The following is a 22908-nucleotide window of genomic DNA, read 5'->3' as shown; positions in this document are numbered from 1 at the left end:
CCACGTCGATGCCCTCCTGCGGCCGTCCTCCTGCCGTCCTCCCACCCTGCCACCAGCCGCGGGCTCCCCGCAGCCCCTGGCACCCCTGGGAAGGCATCGGGGTGATGCTGGGCACCCAACCCTGCTCCCCTACTCATTTTGAGAATCTTTTTTTTTTGGGGGGAGCGGAGGATGGGTTTGGAGGGGGTGTTTGGGTTGAGGAAGCTTTTCTTGTCAAAATTATGACCTGAGGGTGCTGCTCAGCTGCCCTGGGTGGCAGCGGGGATGGGTGCTGCTCGTCACTGGACCCCACCACCACCAGCCCCTCGTTTCCCTGGTTTTCATCCTGGCTGCCCCCCACCCTGACACCCCCAAAGAGCAGCTCCTGCCCCTCCGGAGCATCCACAGCACTTGGGCACCCCTTGAGCAACGCGCAAAGGTGGTGCCCGCTGGGCAAGCCAGGATGTCTCCACCAGCAGAGATGGCAACACTGATGATCTTCATCTCCTGAAGATGCCTCTGGGTCAAAAATGTCTCTGGGTACCTGTCCCACCCGCCTCCCACCTTACCTGGTCCTTCTTTTGGGAGAAACGCTGGTGGCAGCAGCCGTAGATGGCCGCGATCAGCAGCAGGGAGCCGGCCAGGGTGACGATGGTGATGATCAGGGGCGTGCTGAACTCATCGTTGATGATCATCTCCCTCTCCATTTTGTCATAGGTGATGTTGACGATGCCGAGCTGCCACGGAAGGGACGGGTCAGGCCCCGAGGAGGGTGTCCTGTGCCACCAACCTTGGGGGACATCTGTGGGAGAGCTGCACTGTGCCCGGGGACCCACTTACCTCCTCTAACTTGTCCTTCTTCTCCTTCAGCTCCTCAAGGACTTTTTCAGGGTCCAAAGGGACTGGGGGAAGAAAGAGGCTGCAATGAGCACAGGGGTGGGGGGGGCAGGTTGTGCCACCATCTCCCGGTCAATGGGCTGACCCCCTTTCTGGAGGAGGTGGATGGAGATGTGTGGGCATGGAGCCAACCCTTGCAGGTGCCTCCACAGCCAGGCAAGACCTCTTCTCCTGGAAACCCCAGTCCCCACCTGTGCACGCCCTGGTGGGGGTCTCTGCTTTGGTGGGCAAGTGGGACCAGCGAGGGGCCAACCGGTTCCTCCAGGCCATGCCAAAGCGGTGCAGGATCAGGCCCAGCTGCCCTGCCCATGGGTGGTTGCTGGAGGCTGGACCACCCCACCCAGCCCCTGCCCTGATGACAAAGAGGAGGAGGATGGGGCTCGGTCCTTCCTCCCCCTGGCACTAAGGCAGCGTGATGCCTCCATCCTCCCGGTACCACCGTGCTAAAGCAACGTTTGACCCCCCTGGCAGAGCGGGATTTCCCCAACGGGCTCCGACGTGGGCAAGAAACTCCCTGTCGTGGTCCCTTGGAGAAGGATTTGAGCTGGGCACTGGGTTTTAACCGCTTGGGAGGAATTTTCCCAAGTCCCTGCCTTGACTTATCATGGACAGGAGAGGGATCTTGTGCATTAATTGGGGAGCAAAGCTCATTTCTGGGGTCATTGTGCCTCTCTGAGATGGAGGAGACCCTCCAGGTCGAGCTCTAGCAGACCCCAAGGGCTCTGCCAAGCCTGGGGCTGCATCCCCACGCCAGGGTCCCCCGTGCCAATCCCATCCCCTCTCCCTCGGGGCGGGATGGTGGGATGACACCATTAGGGACATGGTGTAGTGGGCATGGTGGTGGTGGGTTGACGGTTGGACTCGATGATCTTAGAGGTCTTTTCCAACCTTAATGATTCCATGATTCCATGACACTCACGGTGCACAACCGGCTGCACGGCCCAGTGCTGGGAGCGGGGCTCGCGGGAGGTCAGCGTCACCGTGCACGTTTCCCTGCTGGCGTTGAAAACGTGCTGACCCGTCGAGCAGAAGCTCTCGAAGAAGGAGACGTTGATGCTGGCGGTCCTCCTCCACTCGGCCTGCGGTGACAGCAGGGGCTCAGCACCATCCTCCCACCCGGGGACCAGCGAGGAGCATCCTGCCCCATGGCCGGGGATGCTGTGTCCATCCCCATCCTCCCCCGTCCCTTTGCACCGCCCGGCCACTGCCGGCCCTCCCAGGGAACAGGAAAAGTTTAAAAGTAGTTTCTTTACGAGAAGCCGAGCTCTTGGCTGCCGTTCCTCACCGGAGCCCTGCGCCGGCCTTATCTGAGGGCCGCAGCTTTTGGTGTTACGGGAATAGCAGGTCCCCAAGGGAAGCGGGAGGGGGGGGCCGAGGGGCCGCAGCGGGAGCGGGACAGGGCTATGCCCCCCCCACGGGCATCTGCAGCCCTCCCACCACCCGTGTTCCTACCCTCTGTCCCCACCAACACGGGTCCCTGTCCTCCCTAGAGCTTCCCCACAGCTCCGCGGAGGCAAGAGAAAGTGTTTTTCTTTCGGATAAACTGGAGCATCCCTGGAGGGGCTAGCCTGGATGGAGCCGGAGGGATGGTGGAGGTGTGGATGGAGCTCACGACCCCTCTGAGATGCTCCTGAGGCTTTTTGCATCCGCCCGATGCTTCGTAGCAGCTGAGAGCTCACTGAAGCAGAGGTGATCACCCTCCTGCATGCACAGCTCCTGCACGCGCAGCTCCTGCGGGCACAGATGCTGCCTGCACAGGACTGCACGCACGGGTGCCGCATGCATAGGTCCTATATACAGAGATGCTGCGTGCATAGGAGCCGTATGCACAGATCCTGCCTGCGCAGACCTTGCCTGCGTAGCTTCTGCAGGCGCGCGCTCTGCACGCGCAGGTCCTGCGTGCGCAGGTCCTATATGCAGGGGTGCTGTATATACAGCTCCTGCTTGCACCGCTCGTGCGTGCGCGGGTCGTGCGCGCACGAGTCCTTTGCGCGCAGGCGCTGTGCGCACGAGGTCTTGCCCGCACGGGTCCTGCGTGCACGAGTCCTCCCTCCACGCTGAAAGCAGGTGCCAGGCAGCGCGTGCCCTGGCTGGGAACGTCTCTGCTCCTGCCTGCTCCGACACCCCAAACCTTCCCCTCCCTCTGCAACAGCATCCGTGCCGGATCCCGCTCGCACGGATAACCAGCAGCATCCCGCTTACTCCACCGCAAGGACAGGAGCCGCCCGGCCAAGGAAGGCACTTAATCTCACCCCATCTTATCTAAATATTTGGGAAAGCGGCGGTGGAGACAGGATGCGCTTGCCGGGACGGAATACCGGTCCTGGCCACAGCGCGAGGGTGAGCCCAGCATCGTGAGGCCCCGGCCGTGCCTGGGAACCGCCGCTGGCCCTCGCCTGTCCTTTCGCTTTGCACGGGGAGAAGCTTCCCCCAGGCCTCTCCGATGAGTCCGCACCATCCCGGCTCCATCCCTGGGAAAAGAGCTGGGTGGGAAACCTGCCGCAGCCCGGTGCCAGGGCAGCCCACGGGCAGCAAGACCAGACCCCGGCGAGGCAGCATCCCCCAGAAAGCTCATCCCCAGCGGGACAGGGAGGAGAGGGTTACGCCTTGGTCGGGGTGGTGTTTTTATCATCTTCGGACGCTGGGTTGTGCTCCTACACTTTAAATGTCCTGCGGTTTCTCAATCCCTGCCCGTGCAGCTTTTTCTGCTCGACGGAGGCATGAAAAGCCTCTCTGCAGCCTCCCTGCGTCCTCCCTCCCCAGGCTCTGCCTTCCCCCAGCCCTTCATAACCCACTTCTCCTCCTGCCACCCCATGGGGGAAAAAGACGACCTTTAAAATGCTTTTTTTTTTCAGGTGGGAAGGGAAATCAGAGGTGAGGCTAAAACCCACCTGAGCACCGAACCGCTTTGTTGCCGGACAGTGAGCGGTGCCTAAACCTCTTTAGAGGCCGAACCGGAGGGATTTACCCTTTCCAGGGTTGGAGAGGGGCACGGTAATGCCCGCTGCAGCCGGCAGGGATGCCCCCGGCAGCGGTGCCGCAGCCCTGGCAGCTCTCCCCTCCTGCCGCCGGGGCCGCTCGCATTCCTTGGCCGCAGTTGACAGGCGCTGCCGAGCAGCTCGAATCCGGTTCCCACACTGGCAGGGACCTAAAACTAACATCCCCAAATGAGGTAACAGCACTTGAGTCAACAAACTGTCCCCGCCAGCTGGATGGGGTGAGGGGGGACCGTGACCCTGCTCGGTGAGGGGGTCCCTCCGCCTGCTCCGGGGACCGTCCTGCTGTCCCCAGACCGGTGGGTGTAACACAGCAAATGCTCTCGGGCACCTGGGTGCGGGTCCGGGTGGTCCCGTTGTTGCTTTCGCATCCCCCAGCTGGAGCAGGCTCTGGTCCTCTCCGGCATCCTCCGACTTGCCTTGCTGGGCTCATCTGCATCCCGGCTGGGGACACGATGGAGGAGCCACGCTGGCCCCCTGGGAGGTGGCCATGGGGTTGTGTGGCTCAACCAGAGCTTGGGGGACACCAGCCACCTCGGACATGGTCACCTCTTGCTTCACCTGAGGCATTTTGGGGTTGGGATGAGGAACAGAGCACCCATCCATCTATCCATCACTCCACCCCAAGGCTGGAGCACCCCAAGCAACCAGCGAAAACCCACCTGAAGATACATTTCTGAGCCAGACCTTGGGAAAGTCATCCTATGTAACGCAAGGCATCGAGCTAATGAGCCTCGTTAGGAAACTCATTAAGATCCTGCTGTAATCAAAGGAAGGAGAAGGGGCAGAAGGGAGGTGGGGGAACATGGACCAAACTTCAGCACTGGTCAAAAGCATTGCCTGAAGAGGAAGGCTGGTGGGAACCAACCAGCCTATAAAGTACCTTTGGTCCACAAAGTGGTGCCAACCATGTATTCGGCTCTTTTTTTTTTAAGATTTACAGATTGAGGTTTTTTATTTTTATTTTTAAATTTACTGCAGCTGGAGAAGCTGAGGTGCAGCGGGGTGCAATGCCCGCAATTCCCAGGTTCGATCCTAACCGTTTTGCTCAGGTCTCTGCATCGCCACTGCTGCCCCATGAGCCCATCTCTGCGGGGGGGGGGGGTCCTGCATTGCCCTCTCCCCTGCCATGTGTGATCTGGACATGTCCCCCACCAGCGGGCCCCCGCGTTGCCCTCGATGCTTCCCCGGCTTCTCTCTGGAGCTGAGCTTTTAGCACAATGCCACCCCAACTCTGGCTCATTCTTGCGGACCAGGGTTGGAGCCGTTTCTGGAACACTTCTCCTTATAGCGCGCACTTTCCTGTTTTCCCACGGGTTGCGAAATGCAAAGGATTTTTTCACTTTGCTGTCAAGATTTGGCTAGAGACTTGTTTACCGGCCCTACAAAGCAGGGAAACCAGATAGTGCCATTTCTCGGTTATCTGCTCGGCTTGGGAGGCAAAAAATTTGTTGCAATTTTCAGGAATACGCCGAATGGAAAGTTAACGGCAAGCGGGTGGGAGGTGTTTTGGCAGCCGAGGAGGGCGATGCTATGGGAGGATGCACCCTTGCAGTCTTTCTGCAGCTGTTTTGAGGCGTAATTGGCATTTTGTACTAACAATGCTTCGGCTCCTTATTATGCCCAGAGGAATCTAAGGGAAACAGGGCGGCAGACTCGCTGGCTCGCCAGCTCCAGCACGCCATCGCCCAGCGGAGCGGGCAGAGAGGAGCGATGGATGATGCCAAGCCGTGATGTCCGCCCACCCCTTAGCTCCCCGGCGCATCGCCGCGCGCCGGCACTTCCCTGCCTTACCGTCCCCGTTTCCAAAAAGCCTCCCGGCGCAGCTCCAGCGAAGCCGCGGGGAGGACGGCGGCGCCGCACAGAACATGACTGCGCCCAGGAGGAGAAGGGAAGCATTGAACACCAGCACGGTCATAAGTCTCGCAGGTGCTTTAGGCTCCAAAATTAGATTTTGTCAATCTGATGAAATATTTTTATATATTCAATATAAAATTTGATGGGAAGCTTTCCCAGCATGGACGTGGCTGCAGTTTCAGGCATTGCATGAAGCAGGGCAGGAGATGCCCTCAGGAGAGGCTGTCCTCCTGTGGCGTCTGATTACCACAGGCATCATGGTAATAAGGTCCCTCCTTGGAGTCATCGTCAGCATTAAGGGCAGCACGGCTAAGAACATCATCATTTCTGCAGGTGTCCAGGCAAGGAGCATTTACACCCAGCAGCAGCAGAAGTAGGAAGCTCATGACCATGAGATGGCAGCAGACAGGCGCTCCCCCTCCTCCAGGAGCACGGTGGGTGCTATCAGGAGGTCCGAGCCCTCTCCAGAGCTGCCAGGCAGGGCCACCACCAAGCCACAGGGAATTTCAAGAGCTGCTCTGGTCAGTAGGAGCTCATCTCAGCATCTATCTCAAGGGTTTTTATGAACACAGTGTGACTTCACTTTGTGTCTCACCACGGTACGGTGAAGTCAAGAGTCAGTCCATTTTACAAATTGGATGGCCGAGGTTCATGAACCTGAGCAGCTCTTTCTGATGCTGTGCAGCATAAGCTGTGAGAAGGTCCCTGAAGTGCCGATTTCCCAACGCTTACGCTGCCTTGGCAGTGCTGAGATCCAGAAAGCAGAACATTATAATGCCAAAAATCACCCCTGAGCCCTACCCACAGCTCAGATAGATACAATCCCTCTGTCAAGATCTCACCAGCCATGTGGTGGTGTCTCTTCCTCTTTGTCATAAACTTAAAACTTCAGCCTATTTAAAAGTTATCAATATATTGCATCTTCCCTATTACAGGAAACTCATAGTTTCCACAAGAATCATTCTGAAGGTGGGCATCCCTCAGAAAAGCCAGCAGACAGTATCCACCCACCAGCAGAAGGGGTTTTGGTGTAGTCTTCAGTTGGGCTTGCCTTTCCCCAACTTTGGCACTACATTTTACTACTCCGTGGTCTTGTCGAGGGCCTGAAACAAATGAAATGGAGTTTTTTGCTCTCACTTTAGGGTTCTATGAGAGCTGATAGAGCATCGAGGAGCATAGTGAGTCCCAAACTCCAGGTCGTTGTGCTTCCCCGTTGCTCTGCAGTCCTATGCCACCCTGCTCCAGCTGTGAGGTTGCAAGATCTCACCAAGTACACAACAACTGTGGAGGAATTCCACATTTTTGTTGGGATGAACATCTGGCCCCTCTGCAAAGGCAAAAAGCTTTCCCATTAGCCTTTGCAGAGGGAAAGTTTCACCCTCTAAAATTTCCCATTGCTCTTTTTCTGAGACCTGGGCGGGCTCAGCTAGTCCTTCTACTTGAAGAAGACCACACAGGTCTCTTCTCCTCCTGCCATATCCCCCACCGGGTGATACTGCTAAATATGGGTTTGCATTTATCATTTTACACTCCAAAAGTGGTTGCATCTTATTTTGATGAAATTACTCTCATCTCTGTAGGCTCACGTGCTCAGAGTACCACAGGTTAAAAGCTGATCTCCAACAGCGACACATAAGAGTTCGAAAGAATGGTACTTACACAGGTTTTAGCTTCTTTCAGATACACGGTGGGCCAATTATTTTGCATCTGGTCTTTACAGATGACCTGGAAAGACAGAAGAGAAGCAACTCTCAAATCGTTGACATAGGTTGGAAGGACAGACTGCCCCAAGACATCCCAACCAAAGCTCTGATCCGTTTTATGGAAACGAGACAGGCCCGGGAGCCCTTCACTCAACCCTTTACATGAGGAAAGGGTTTTCATAGATAACTGACATGGTTGTCTGTGGGATGTTTGCTCACGCACTTCCCAAACCGGGCTTAGGATTTGCAGTACGGGGTAAAGCAGGAATTGGCTCGGGCAGTAGGAAGATCCATGCCAGTGGATGCAGTCCTGCCCTACAAAAGATGAGCATCCAGAAACAGGATCCCCTTCCCTCCTTCCTGGCACTTCAGTTATCCTGGCTTGTGTTTTGAGACCTCTCTACGGTCCCAAATGATTTTCTGCTGATATCATCCATGAATGGTTGATGCTGAATTGTGGTGTTTGTTCTCTCATTATGTCCAAGTCTGCCCCAAGGCAGCTTCTGCTCTCCACAATTCTTCCCTCTCTCTTTCCAAATTTCATTTCTTCCCTGTTCAGCACCCAGACCATAATCCCCTTCACCTCCATCCTCCATGTCCCTTCACTGGAAAGCTATGGGAGAAAGGGGTTTAATCATAGAATAGAATAGAATAGAATCATTAAGGTTGGAAAAGACCTCTAAGATCATCGAGTCCAACCGTCAACCCAACACACCATGCCCACTACACCATGTCCCTAAGCGCCTCATCTACACGTCTTTTAAATACTTCCAGGGATGGTGACTCCACCACTTCCCTGGGCAGCCTGTTCCAAGGCCTGACCACTCTTTCAGGAAAGAAATTTCTCCTAATGTCCAATCTAAACCCCCCCTGGCACAACTTGAGGCCATTTCCTCTCATCCTATCGCTTGTCGCTTGGGAGAAGAGACCAACCCCCACCTCACTACAACCTCCTTTCAGGTAGTTGTAGAGCGCGATGAGGTCTCCCCTCAGCCTCCTCTTCTCCAGACTGAACAGCCCCAGTTCCCTCAGCCGCTCCCCATCAGACTTGTGCTCCAGGCCCTTCACCAGCTTCATTGCCCTTCTCTAGAATTATTATCTAGAATTATTTTGCTGCCTCCTGTTTTCCTAAGGCAGATCTCTCTGACACAGACATGTGCAGCAAGAAGGGCTGCAGGCTCTACATGTACATGGGATGCCACCTAAATGTTAACAGACACCACTACGAAGTGCCCACCTTCCCATAGGTGTCATTACCTCATTTGGGAAAGAAACGTTAGGGTGCTGGTGGCCAGGACTGCTGCTCGTCGTCTGGTCCCCCGGGGCTGGGGCTGATGGCTGTGCACTGGCAGGGCTCTGGTCAGCTCTTGCAGGTTCGGTTGACACAGATCTGGCGTCTGGGTCCCCAATATACAGCAAAAAACAAGCAGACAGACACTGATACAGTATAGAGGATACAGCTGACACAGGTCCATTCGTGAGCAGCTGAAAAGAAGTTTTCAGCTCTAGCCCTGCCTTGAAGCTCCCTGTGTCAAAGCTTGGAGGGGTTTTGGGTTTCTTCTTTCTTTTTTTTGTTTTTTTTTTTTAAACTAATTGTGATATGAAAAAATGTTATTGCAGATTGTATTTTCTGCTGCTGAAACCCATCAGACTGTTCTGGAGAGGTGAACCCAAAGGCTGTGATAGCTGTGCGTTGGTAGCTGGGTAATCACTTAAAAAAGGAGTATCGCTGGGTAAATGGGATGGTCCTCATTTCACTTCACCTGGGGTGTTGTCCGTGGAGCTTTCTACAACAGAGGTAGACTATCTGAGCTGGCTACCCAGGATCTCCCAGTGAATGGAGCTCATTGTGCGATCCCACTGACAACTGCAGCCGCCTCTGTTAGGAGGGGATGAAATGCCATAACCTCTGTTGACTGCATCTCCATCAGCTATGGAAGAACCCAGGGTGACGTGCTACAAAGCAGCGCCTGGTACTATGGGAGACAGCCTGGGGTGTCCTGCCTGCCTGCTACTCCAGAAGGGCACATGCCCCACATCTACCAGCCCCATGCAGGTATCTCAGATACCTGAGATCATCTCAGATGCCTTTGTTAAGGTCCGTAGCATCTTATAGTTTCTTGTGCAATGGGAGTAGTGCAAGGAGCATAGCAGCCTCCTGACTCCCCAAATCCTTTTGAAGAAATGGATCTCCATCCCCGGCTTCCTAATTGATCCTTAAATGGTGACAAAGAGAATTAAAATGCCACATCCTGTTCACAGCTTGTTTGCTTTTGGGATTCACGCCTCTTCCACAGAAAAGATGAGGGATATTTCTCTCCCAGACACATTCTGAAGGCTCCAGGAGAGAATTAATTTCAAAGCCATCTGTTTCTCTTGCATTGTCTCACCTATTTATTAAATGTAGAGGTTTTTAAAACCTCTTCATGCTCAATGCTTGAGGCCAAATTTGAATTAACATAATTTCATATATTATCCTTTAATGGAGAACAGTCCCGTGGAGCAGGAGGGGAAAGAAACATCCTTCATGAAGACACCCATTTCACCTCCTAATGCCTGCTAACATGCTCAAAACATAACTTGGATGAAGCCAGTGAAGATGGTCTTGCATTAAGACCTTGGCCCATTTAGTGATGCTCCCCAGCAGGGAGGAGCTGGAAGGCTGAGGGGGAAGGAGATGGTTTTTTGAGTGGCTTCTGTATTGCAGGTAGCTGGAAATTGGGTTAAGAACAACCTTCTCCAGAGGAAGATAATGAAGGGCTTCAGTGTCATCACAGCTTTTATTCAGAGCCAGATGTGAGCTGAACCCACAATCCCACCCAAGTCTGGAAGGGTCCATGGAGCCCTCACAGCCCCACAGTGTGATTGCTTCCCCGTAAATGCTACCAGACAAAATGCCAGACCTTAGACTGTGCCTCACCAGGATGCTTATGAACTAACACGGCTCTATAAAGCTCCAGAGGTCTAGAGAAAACATATTAATGGTGTTAAGCAAGATCCTAAACACCACGTGGGCACTCATAATGCTGCTTAGACAGAAGTCAGCAGCCAAACCCCCCGCAGCAATGATGAATATCCTACCTAACTGCTTAGACTCCTTAGAGGTTGTAGACTCAAGAGTTTAGCCACAAAATCTCCTTAGTTGTCTAAAGCTTATTTTCTATGCATGCCCAGACAGCCTTCACTAAGCTGTCAGCCATACTAGGGATCTTCTACAGTCAGCATTCAGGGTGCTGTCAATTTGTTTCACCAACTCTACAATGTGAGTCTCCACCTCCGAACTCATCGCTGCTGGCTCCCTTTTGCAGTCACTGAAGATCGAGTCATTGCAGTTCATGGTGCTTCAGGCACAGTTTGGTCCATCTGAAAGCTGATGTCTATGCTTTGCCAGTTGATTCATGCCTTGAATTTCACTAACTGCATTGACTCAATCTCCACCGATGACAATAGGGACTTAAACACTCAGTTGTCATGGAGACAACTATGCTGGAAAGTCCGAAAATGAGACAAGGTGATGACACCCCATAATGACAGGAGATGTTTAGGGTAGCCAAAGGAAAAGACCACAAAAGGGCCTCCCAACCCGAGAAATTAAGGTTCTCGTTTTCTGGTACCTGTTCCAAGAGTCGGCGTGGTGGCTGCCTCTGAGACCTTGTTGGTGCTGCCAGATGGTAAAAACAGAGATGCTTTACTAGTGGTGGGGGAGGCAGATCCATCAAAAGGGGTAACAGAAGTGTCAATGCTTCCAGGTCTGGTGGAAGAGGCCAGTCCATGGACTGGAGAACTGGGAGAAGAGTGAGGCTGCTTGGCAACAGATGTGGGAGAAGAGACACCATAGTCCTTGAGCCCAGGGGGAAGGCTGCTCGTTGGGACTCCAGTGCTTGCAGCAGTGCTGGTCAACTGGTCCGAAGGCTGGCTTCCCTGACCTTCCATGCTGGGAGGGGGTGCGACAGCAGTCCCTAAACCTCCTGGGGTGGTGGGAGGGCTGCTCGCATGACTGGGAACAGGACTCGCAGCAGTGGTGGCTGCCGAGCTTCCCAAGCTGGCTGGAGGGCTGGTCTTCTGCTGGGCCGCGCTGGAGATTGCAGCAGTGGTGGCTATTGAGGCTCTAGAGCTGGTTGGAGAGCTGACTTGCTGAGACAGGCGGGGCGATGTCGTGGGGGCGGGTGTTGGGTTTCCCGGGTTGTTTGTGGGGGTGGTCCCTTGAACTGCGGCAGGTGACGTCATAGGGGTGGATGGTGGGTTTCCTGGCTTGCTTGTCGGGGTGGTCCCTTGAACAGAAGTGGGTGATATCACAGGGGCAGGCGGTGGGTTCCCCGGCTTGCTTGTAGGGGTGGTCCCTTGAGATGTGGCAGGTGACATCGCAGAGGTGGATGGTGGGTTTCCTGGCTTGCTTGTAGGGGTGGTCCCTTGCGTCTTGCTGGTCTCTGTAGTCGTGATGATCTGCCCATTTTCTCCTGGGATTGCAGGAGTTGTCTTTTTAACATCCTCAGAGCTGACACCTAGGGAAAAGTAAAAACACCAAGATAAACTTTGAACTAAGGAAACTACCCTTGGTTTCCACCCAGAACAGGTATTTGTAGAAACTAATGCTGACCAGAAACCATGAGTCATTCACTCAGGGCTTGTCTCGTGCTCTCTACACTCACACCAAATGCCACGTTCTCGTTTCACCATGTCAAGCAGAAAGCAGAGCAGAGGAGGAGGAGAAGTCAAACTCACAAGACTTCAAAGGGTTGGAGAGTGAGCAGGAAGGCAAGACCTGCTGGTTCCCAGAAGGCAGGTCTCCCTCTGAGGGGAGGTGCACCAGCTCCCATGCAGAGCGCTGCAAGTCATTCCCAAAATAAAGTACATCCAGTCCTTGTAAGGGAGCAGCCAAGGGATGTGCCAAATGCTGTTTGTCCAACCCTTTTACGAGGGTATCTCACATCCCTGAAGTGGTGAGGAGTCTCAGATAAATAAGGTAACACTTCTGACCATTCTGAAAGTTATATTCTTTTTGCAAGCTCAAGCTTTGTTTCTTTAATTGCTCACATTTCAACTTAGGGGGTTTTTTTCCCTCCCAAACTCAGATAATTACTATAAAACCATAATAAAATAGGCACTCTCACTTGAATTCACAGAGTCAAACCATTGAGGGTGGTGAGGCACTGGAACAGGCTGCCCAGAGAAGTTGTGGATTCTCCATCCCTGGAAGTGTTCAAGGTCAGGTTGGATGGGGCTTTGAGCAATCTGATCTAGTGAAAGATGTCCCTGCCCATGGCAGGGGAGTTGGACTAGATGATCTTCAAATGTCCCTTCCGACCCAAACCATTCTGTGATTCTATGATTCTATGAAAATTTGTACACGCTGAAATTCCCAGTTGGGTGAACTGTGGGAACAATATTTATTCTACTTGCTCTGAAAAAATGGGTCAACACTGGTCAGAATTTGCAAGTAAATACAAAAAGCATTTACTTGGAGCTGCATTATTTTAATTTTAAGGATGTTCAGTTCAGCTGCCCATTGCAAATATCTACTAACCTACAATCACATACTTGTTTAGCTGATTTTACTATTCTGAAAAGCCTGACTAAGTCACATAAAAATGTTTAAAGTCAGTGTTCACTTTCAAAGGAAAATCTTAAAAAAAATCAAAGGATGCATTTAGGAAAAGGAGGAGCAAGCCAGGAAAACGAAGGGCTCCATCTACACGTACCACACAAATCCTTAACCTGAACCATGAAATTCCCATGTGTTTTTCCATGGTCTTTACCCTGCATTTGTACATCACGTAGAAATGCTACTTTTATCATGGCTTATTTGCTTTTGAGGAAATCCATGAAGTATTTCACTGAGAGTTGACATTACCTAAGTGGGAAAAAAGCTCAGTCTCAAAGTAAAGGGGGTTGTCCATCACCCAGTTATCTCACATTACCATACATAAGGAGCTCTGCAGTTGGTTTCTGAAGAATACTTTAAATTTTCAAATGATGAAGCTGTTTCTCAGTGAGGGATGCAGCTGAAGGACAGCTTGCCTGACAAAAGATTGCAACATCCCGCAATGCTAAAACTTGGTATATTCGCTACTAAACTGGGTATAAAAAATTGGGTCCTTTTTTCTGTTTGTAATCACCGCAAGAGCTCCATGAATTGCCACGGAGATAATTTCCCCCCATTGCACATGGTAACCACCAGCTCTGGGCTCTTGCTCAAATTCACCCCAGGAAAGGTTCGACCAATTTTTCACCTTGGAGGAACCGCGGGCTTGCACTGAGCCACTTCATCCACGGACCTGTCTGGAGTCAAGACAACAACCTGATTTTGGAGGAGGGGGTTCTTCCATTTGATGACTGTGCAGAAGAGGGCTATTTTTTTCCCCTTGTATATTATTTCCAACCCTCCAAAACAGGAGTCACACATCCAAGGTTTGGTTTTTAGCCATATCCTAATGCTAGTCTCCAGAGATCTGCTTCGTTCCTCCATGCTGGCGTACTGGCAAAGTATTTTCTCTTACAGAGCCTGTTTCTTAGCACTGGTTGTGCTTCAAAGATCTGACGAAAGCTTGAGCTTCTGCGATTCATACTGCTGGGGAAATCTAACCCCAGCACATCAGGACCCCAGGGGAGTGTGGAGACATGTTTGAGACAGGACCTGGGGAGTGGGATTTGGGATGGGAGGCTGCAACACTACGCCTGTGGGAAGAGAGCTTTTGTGGAGACAAGCTATATTTCCTATAGACTGACCATGTCTGCAGGAGAAGAAAAGGTAAGGAAGCAAAACACAGGCATGGGCACCTCGCAGATGAAACCCAGGTGCAAAAGATAGGAGGGAGTTTTCATCCAGTTAGCCACAAAATGGGTCTATCCCATAAATAGGGCTGTAAAAGTTTGATATGGGTTTTGACAACAAGGGAGGTAAAAAAAAAAGTCCCCTAAAGGTAGAAACAATACAAAAGAGACGTAAATAAAGAAAGGATCGGAAGGAAGGTGGAGGAAATCCCCCACTGCTCTCGCTTCCTTTTCATGCCCCGGCCCCATCCCAGAGAGGCAGGAAGCAAACGTGCGCCGAAGGAGAGGTAGAAAAGACAATTCAATTCAACTTGGTCCAAAAGAGAAAGGGACAGGCCCATGCTTTGGCTCTGGGCCAGCCCCGGTGGCCAGCCAGGACCCCGTGAGCCAAGAAACCGGCATCCCTGCCCCAGCACTTCCCCATCCCACCCCAGGGAGCTGCAGCTACGTTTTTACCACTTTTAGCAAAACTTGGGGGAAAAAGCTCAAAGCAAGGGGTTGCTCTGCTGATGAAGAAAGCTGGTGTGATCCTCCAGGCTTGCCCTGGCTGGGGTGGTGGTAGGGCCTCTTTCAAGGGACACAGGGTGACACAGCCCAAAAAAGCAACTGGGAGAAGAACCAAGATTCAAGTTGATGCCCACAAAGCTTACTAGTATTTTATCTTTCCATATCTCTGCATCCACTCTTAGTGTTCCTCTCCTGCTAAGGTCAAGAGATATTAAAAGATCAATTTATTCTTCCTCATTAAGCCAGGACCAGTGGTTTAAGTGGGCTCAAAGCAACTGCTTGGAAGTGGTGAGCCACCATGCAGGGGGATGGATGGATGGATGGATGGGTGGATGGATGGATGGATGGATGGATGGATGGATGCATTCAACGGGAGCTGACCACGCGGGCAGGTAGGACACTATCCATCCTACTACCTGGGCCTGGCTGAGGTCAGGCGATGCTAAGTGCCACAGAGGTAGAAATCACTCTTCTTTGGTGGGTAGTAACCTGCATCCCTTTGGCAAGTGGCAACACAAATTATATATGAGCCAGAAAACACTTCACCACACCATTCCCTCCCTACAACCTGCTCCTGCTGCATCGGGCTGGATGGGACCATTGAGAAGCCCTTTGCAAAAGATCTCCCATCCCAAACTTGATCTGAAGGTGACGTTTCTTTAATAACCTCCACCCCAGCTCAGCTGGGCTGCTACTAAATTTTCCCTTTCCCTCTTTCTTCTTCCACAGCTTGTCTCACAGCAGACTATTTTGAAGAATTATTGTTGCTGGCTGAAATGCAATGGCTGTGGCGAACAGCAGCCACGGAGATGGCCAAGGGAAGAGGAAATCCAGGCAGGTGGCAAACTTGACACACTTCAAGACAACGTTCACCACCGTGGGCTGGACCCACAACATGCCAGCGGAGAGCAACCGTGGCTACAGCTGGGTGAGATCCTCCTTCCACGGAGGATCGGCACCCCTATCCATCCCCGCACCTGTCCTGCAGAATTTTGGGCACCTATCTGTCAGCAAAATTTACCTTCTCTTTCCAGTTGCATTAAATTAAACTGTTTTCTCACCGCTGTTGCACAAAGGGCCAGATGCTGCTGCAGTCGCGGGGCTGCACGCTTTTCTACAGTTTTATTGCTCTGGGCTTAATATTAGTTGTTTGTCCAGGGACTCTGTCTCACTGTAGCATTGGGAAAAAAATGTATTTTATTTTGACTGGGGAAAAACCAATTGCATTTTTTTGGTGTCTTGCAGGCTCACCACCCGCAGAAGACCTGGCTTATGCAAACTCATTGCTCTCATTTTCGGAAGCCCAGCAAATACTTAATGCTAAATACTAAAGCAGAAACAAATGCAGAACAGGCAGTGAGAGCGCTGCAAGCCCAGGAGTCACCATGTTCCTTCCACACGTGCTGTATCTCTTTCAAATGCCAGAGAACTATTTTTTTATCTCTTCCTCCCTAAATGGCCACCCATGCCAAATCTCGGTGGCGGACCTGGGGGGTAATGAGCCCCTGTTTGCATGGGCTGGTAGCCAGTATTGTCTGATGACTGTCCTCAACAGAAGAAATGAAAAGGATCTGGTCGAAGGAGGAGAAAACCCCTGTAACCGCAGACTGGCAGTAATAACAGTCAGACAGGACAGGATTATGTTTGGTGCCCCTTTAGCATGAAAATTACTCACAAAAGATACAGTACGTCCTTTTGCAGGAAACAAACGACCCTTTGACGCCATGAGCCGCGGAGATAAAAGGTTTTAACACATGCTATGAGAGAGAAGGATGGAGGAGAGGTTCTCTAAGCTATAGCTCCCCTTACCAGGAGGAGATGCTTTCCAAAAGAAAGTTCACTTGAATTTCAGCCAGAGTCCCTCACCCTGTTTTCCAGAAGGCAGAAAAAACTGGTTGCCCCTGACCTTCCTGGCTGCATTTTGGCAGGGCAAGGCCACTTACTTGATTTCATTTTTTGGACCATCATCAATTCCTTGTTTTAAGGAAAATGAGAATAATATAGCAGCTACCAGTATATTTTGACAGCACTGGTTGCAGTGAGTCTATAGGCTTTGGTTTGCACCTCTCCTCTCACACGTATCACTCAGAAAACCCCACACCCTTCCGATTCTGTACTGGGTGCAGGGTAGACCCGCAGGAGAAGGGTGCAAGCCCTCCATGGATGCATCCGTGCGCACGGCGGCCAAACAGCCCGGAGGAAATGAGTCCGCTGCAAAAACATGATTTAATTTCCGGATATCTGTATCCCATGACCGTGCCTGCGATACGGTGTCTCCGCGATGGGGACAACCCCGGAGGGGAGAGAACTTTCCCTTATTGCTAGCTATCAAGATGGGCTTGTTCGGCACCCAGTGAGCAATATTTGGGGGGAAATGCCACTGTCAGTCCCCGCTGCTGTGGACGCCCCTGGACAGGGCTGATGTGGGAGTGCTCTGGGATGTGAAAAGCCACCCAAAATGTAAAAGGAAAGGCGTGCTGGTTTGTGCCAATGTAGCTCCTTGCAATATCAGTCGAGGGCCACAACTTTCAGCCGCTGTGCACCACCACTAACCACGCCATGAAGTGATGCTCTGGTTGTAACCTCGTTGCAGAAGATGCGTGGTATTTTGCAGGCTGGGGAAGATGCCTGGGGGGAGTAGCTGGTTTGGAAAGGTCACGGCTTGGAGCATAAAAAGAGAAGCAAACCGGCGCAAAATGCAAAGCGAAAGGACATGTCCTGTCCCTCCTCCCATCAGCCCACCCGAAGCCACCACCTCTCCACGCAGCTCCACTGATTAATTCCCTGCCCAACAGCTTCCCGCTTCCTATTTTGGTAACGCCTCCCCCACCCCCGTCCCCCTTGTTGAAACAGCTCAGATTGGCTGAAAATCTATTAATAGTGAGAAAAGGAAACCCAAAAGAATAACTTAGGAAATGGTGGGTGACACACCCCACGCCGGCGGGCTGAGCCCGGCTCAGAGCCTTACGCCAGCCGGCTCCTGCTCCTCCCAAGGCGGGATGAGAAAACTGAGGAGCCCGAGCAACCCAGGGAAGGGGAAGGGATGTGAGCCAGGCCTGCGGAAGTTCCTATTTGCCTCCCCTTTTTTGCAGCCTTTCCTGATAAAATAGGGGCAACGGGTTGAATTTGTCAAAGGGAAGGCGGGGGCTGAGCCTCCCAGGAGTGGCCTTTGCTAGGGGAAAGCATGTGCCAAAGCAAGCGAGGAGGCTCCTGGTCTTTTCTTTGCATTGCAAGAGGCTCCTGGGCAAAAGGAGGGTTTTATCCACCCGCTGCAATGCAGCCGTGTCTGAGCTGGAGCAGAGACCAGTCGCTGCAGAGGACAGGAAATTTGTCACCTCCTTTTAAAACTGTGAGAGCGATCAGATTGGCAGAATATCACAGAACGGCGTTATTTATCCTGGAATTAAGCTGGGCTACCAGAGCGAATGGTTACCTCAAAGGGTTTTTAAATTTTGCCTGTGTAGAGGCTCCCTCCCTTCCATCTGCTTAGGGGAAGATGGGCTCCAACCAGCACCATCCTCCCTAGCTACCTGCCGAGATTTTGGTGAGGGATGTGTACGAGGATGCTGTTAGCGTGCACACCACCCTTCGCCCTTGCAAAGAGGCACTCTCCACGTCAGAAGATACGCTTCCAAACTGGCATCACCCAACCCCTTTGCTGCCAGTCTCACCATCAACATTATGAAATGGTTTCACCCAGGCCAAAGACCAACTTGGCTTCCCGGGTGAGAAGATGGGGAAAGGTCCAACAGCCGCTGCCAGGGCCTTTTCAGACTCTAATCCATCAGTCCAATTATCCAGTGCAGGGATGTCTATACTCTCCAAAACCCTGCCAGAATAAAAACTGCTGTGGAACGGTCTTGATAGAATTGCACTGCAAAATATTAAAGATGAGACCTAATGGCTGGATCTAATTAGTGCTACAGTATCACTCAGGAAGGAAATGAGTATGTCTGGACTCTGATTTAAAGCCACCGGGCTTGTTTTTAGCAGGCAACCTCCTTTATCCCACTGTGAAAAGATTTTATTGAAAAGACCCTTCAGATCGGTGCTGTTTAGATCTTGCATGCAAGTGACAACGAAATCAAGGCAATAATACTGACAAGTGTCCTCTTCTCTGCTGTCAAATGAAATGAACCTGCAGCCACAGCCTCTGTCCTGAAGGATTTACCCAATAAGCCCTTACTGGCTGGGCATGGTGGGGGAAAATGGATGTGCTTCAAGCCCTGAGGGGTTTTGCTCCATCTCCAGATGGAGAGGAGCATCCAGGACTTCCTCCTGCACGGCTGCACTGCCAGCCTGGAGATACCCCTCGGCTGGAGATTTGGGGCATGTCCCAGCAGCACCTTAGCATCATCCTAAGGACTTTTATCAGTCTGCAGGATTTTGCAGTCACTCACATCCCTACAGTAGCCAAAAGCTGCTCTGCTACAATTCAGACATGGGAAAATTTTAAGTTGTCCCTATTTTACCCAGTGGAAGTAACCCTGAAGCTCAGAGAGCAGGACTCGAACCAAAACTCATGCGAGCTTTGGCTGCTCCGTCCTTTCTGTTAGATCTGCTTCACTTTATTTTTTTCACACCACCTTTAAACCTCCTTGCTTTTGACCAAGAAACCCATCCGCAGCCTGAGACGCCTTTCCTGCCAGGACTACAACACATGTCCCCAAAATCCAGGTTCTGATGAACTGGCATTTTTTGACAAGAAACCTGCTTCATTAACAAATTCCCCATCAGCTCTTTCTGCAAGTATTTCAGCCAGCTCAGCTTGTCTGATGTTTCATTTGGAAGTATGACAAATATTAATAATAATCATCCCAAGGCACGTCTGCCCACTTGGACACATTCCTTTTCTGCTGCAGCCCTGACACGTCTCCTCCTCACTCCTTTGGTCCCTTTAAACACCACATTTGGGGAGGTAGAAATGGGTCCATTTGCTGTACTAATTAATGACCAGACAGTGGATTTGAGGGAGCAGAAGTATCTCAGCACTCCTCGCTTCCATCTTCTCAAAAACATTATCGTTGAATTGTCTTCCATGCCACGCTTGGACCTCTCCTGAATTTCTCCCTGAAGACTGGTTATTGCCAGAAAATTGTCATCAGAGGCATCTTTCACTCAAATGGACCCAACTGGTCCATCCCAGGCAGTGCTCCATCCCATGGCCAGCTCCAGCCAGAGGTGAGGGATGCCAGTGGTGGGAGGAAGAACCAGCCTCTCTTATGGATAAACATAACACATCTATTTAGGATTGTGACTCCGTGACTTTTCCCATGGAAAGTCTGTAGCTATCTAAGAAGTGAAGGGAAAGACGAAAAAATAATCAAAAGGAGACAGGAAGACCAATGTGGAAAACGAAGGCTCCGAAATCCTTCACACGAGGTTGTCAAGGAGGCAAACAAACACAGACACACGTGCACACCCCCAGACATCTTTCATCACCGAGCCTGGAAACATCCTCTTTCCACCGCGGGCTGACGGGATTTGTAAGAGACCCAGCTCCAGCCCCGCACCTTTCCCAGGCTACAAAATGAACCGGGGACACTTTGCAGCCCAAACAGAAACGCCCCATCGTGCAGGAAACGGTAGCGGAGCTGCTGGGACGGAAACATGGGAAGCATGAGCCAAAAAAGCCTCACGTCCCAGCTTGACCAGACCCTCCAAAGCCACGCTCCTGCCCCTCTCCTGCCTCCTTTATGCCGTTAGTGTGGAGTTATCCCATGACGACCTTGCTGCTTCGAAGCAAGGTTTGTGGCAGTACCGCCTACTCCCTTATCAAGCGAGCATCAATCTCCCATCGGCTGAAGGACACGATGTCTGGTACATTTAGCACTGAGACCCCTCTATTTTGGCAAAAGTCACCCAGGAACTTTGGAAGAAACTCAAGGTTTACACTGAGTAATGGGCCACAAAAATCGCTCTGCAGCAATGTAAAACCCAGCTACTTCTGGCCTTAAACAGCGGCCGTGAATCAAAATGACACTGAAAATCACAAGAATGCCGTAAGACCACACGACTTTGTTATACACCGAACATTTGGGGTTTTCCTTGTATAACTTCCATATTGTAAGTCTTCAAGATACTCTTTCAGGCTTTTGTCTGCAAACATGAATGCTAAAAAAGCCTGTTTTTTAAAAAAAGTAAATAGATTAAAAGCCTAGATTTGTCTGAATTTGGAGAGGAATCTCAGGTCCACAGGAAGGACGAAGAGACTAAGACAGGCAATGCCACCTTGACTCCTTGAGGAGACTGCCCAGCTTCACCACCTCTCTCCAGCGAGGGCTGAAGGCTGGCCCATGAATTGACTTCAGCAGTAAGGAGCTATGAAGCTGGTAGCAAGGTGGTGGGAAGGAGACCTTCAGAGAAGCCAACGCTAAGAGCTGCTTGGCCAAAGCCACCGGTTTGCTCTTGAGGGCTAAACTGTCACATCACAGCAGCCCCTCCTGAAGACCTGACCTCCCTTCTCCGGCTCAGAGCTGCCTCTTGGTGCATGGGGATGGCTGGGGGGACAGATATGTTCATCAAGATAGAGCAGAAGTTCCTCCTCACGCTTTTCAGCCCAGAAAGATGAATCATCCCTTGCTGGCTTTTCCTGGAGTTCTACTCCAGACAACATGAGAAGGAGTGAGGACGTGAGCCCCTGAGACAGGAATGATTTTTATTCAGCCTGATGGCTTGTCTACACAGAGGTACTCAAGAAAATTAATCTAAAATTAAAAGAAGGTATGATTTCAGAGTGGATTAGTCAAAGTGCACGCAACCCACCAGGTGGCCACTTTTGTTCAGCTTTAAATCAGCCCTCATTTAATTTAGCCAAAATGAAGTAGGTTAAATCAAATTAAAGTCTCCTTAGCTCTGAAAGCCGACAAGGGGGAGCTGATGCAGTTTAAGAAAGTTAATTCAGGAGAAATCTGGTGATGGTCCCCACAAAAACAAGCCCCCAAATGTCACCTTGGGCACTGACACTGACCAAACATCAGGGAAGGGGCACACCTGCCTCCCCAGCTGAGGGGAGGACATGGAAAGCTCTGATTGATGGACATGGAAAGCTCTGTCTGATGTCAGATTTGATGTCACATCAACAACTCTTGTTATTTGCTCAGTTTTTGTCATGGAGAAAGGCAGGACAATAAGAAGACAGTGGACAGACCACACCACAGGACTGGGGAGAGGGTGCATGGTGCAGCAGGCAGTGGGGTCCATCCACTGTCCACTATCTCCTAGGATGGGATAGGCAAGTGGACGCAGAGGCAAGGTGGGCTTGCCTATCCATGAGAAGCAGCCTCGCTGGGTGGCACGGGAAGACCGAATTCATCGCCTTGCCCTCCTCTCCAGCTGGCTGGTTTCATATTTGGGTTCACGTTGAGCAATGCTGGGAAGGAGTTGGCCCTGAGCTATTCATCCTGCTGGCTGAACCTCTGCCAGCTGGCCAGCACTGGGGAAGAGTTGTCACATCTAATGTCACTCAAGTTAGGCGCCGTACGTCGGCAATGTGTCTAGACTCTATCCATGAGGGATGAGAGCCACAAGGGTCTCGCAAAGGGACAAATGTGCAGATCTCCCGTGGGTAGGTTTTGCAACCAAAAAATTCCCACTTTTTGTAAGACTCACACTAACTCTTGCAATGAGGAAGGGGAGCGGAGGAAATATGCCCCTTCTGGTGGCGAGGGCTCTTCCTAAAAGGAAAGACTCAACCACAAACCCAAACAGGGACTATTGGCTTCTCTGGGACCTCACAGCCCAACAAAGCCAGACCACAGAGGGGCATTAAAGCTGGCATTAGCAGCAGAGATCTAATGCCCAAACTTGTGCCATCAAAACTGAGGATGCCAACCTCAGCTGGAGGCTGATGCTTGCTGGAGGCCTGGCACGGAGGAGGTCCAAGCTGCAGCCCTAAGGGGTAGAAAACAAGAGGAGAGACTCCAAACCTAAAGGAATAAGGAGACCTCAGCCTGGTCACAGGCAGCGCCAGTGCAAGAGGAAATAAAATGGAGACGGGTGACTGGAAGGTCAGTTTGTGCTGGCACACAGCACCGCTGCGGCGTTGCAAAGCGTTGTCCCCCGCTTTTTGCACCTCCCTTTCCTCCCCACCTCCCCCGAAGATTTACAGCAGGAATCGCCCTCCCGCAACAGCCTCTGCCTGCTCCTGCCACCAAGGCTTTCGGTGGGGACGCTGCCAGCCCCCATGGCGGGGCCAT

At 51.7% G+C, this 22908-nt stretch overlaps 1 protein-coding gene across 2 annotated transcripts in view; it reads right to left on the bottom strand.

Moving 5' to 3' along the window:
• PODXL (podocalyxin like) overlaps window positions 1-22908 on the bottom strand; it is a 43651-nt gene that overhangs the window by 3096 nt on the left and 17647 nt on the right. For both annotated transcript variants that reach the window (XM_075142837.1, XM_075142829.1), the window contains exons 2-7: window positions 11047-11934; window positions 8690-8829; window positions 7389-7454; window positions 1796-1955; window positions 820-881; window positions 549-716 (exon numbers count right to left, since the gene is read on the bottom strand). In XM_075142837.1, coding sequence (XP_074998938.1) covers window positions 549-716; window positions 820-881; window positions 1796-1955; window positions 7389-7454; window positions 8690-8829; window positions 11047-11934 — 1484 coding nt within the window. The remainder of the gene's footprint in view (window positions 1-548; window positions 717-819; window positions 882-1795; window positions 1956-7388; window positions 7455-8689; window positions 8830-11046; window positions 11935-22908) is intronic.

The sequence above is a fragment of the Calonectris borealis genome, chromosome 1 (genome assembly GCF_964195595.1).
Source record: "Calonectris borealis chromosome 1, bCalBor7.hap1.2, whole genome shotgun sequence".
Lineage (NCBI taxonomy): Eukaryota > Metazoa > Chordata > Aves > Procellariiformes > Procellariidae > Calonectris > Calonectris borealis.
This window is presented reverse-complemented; position numbering and strand designations above follow the sequence as displayed.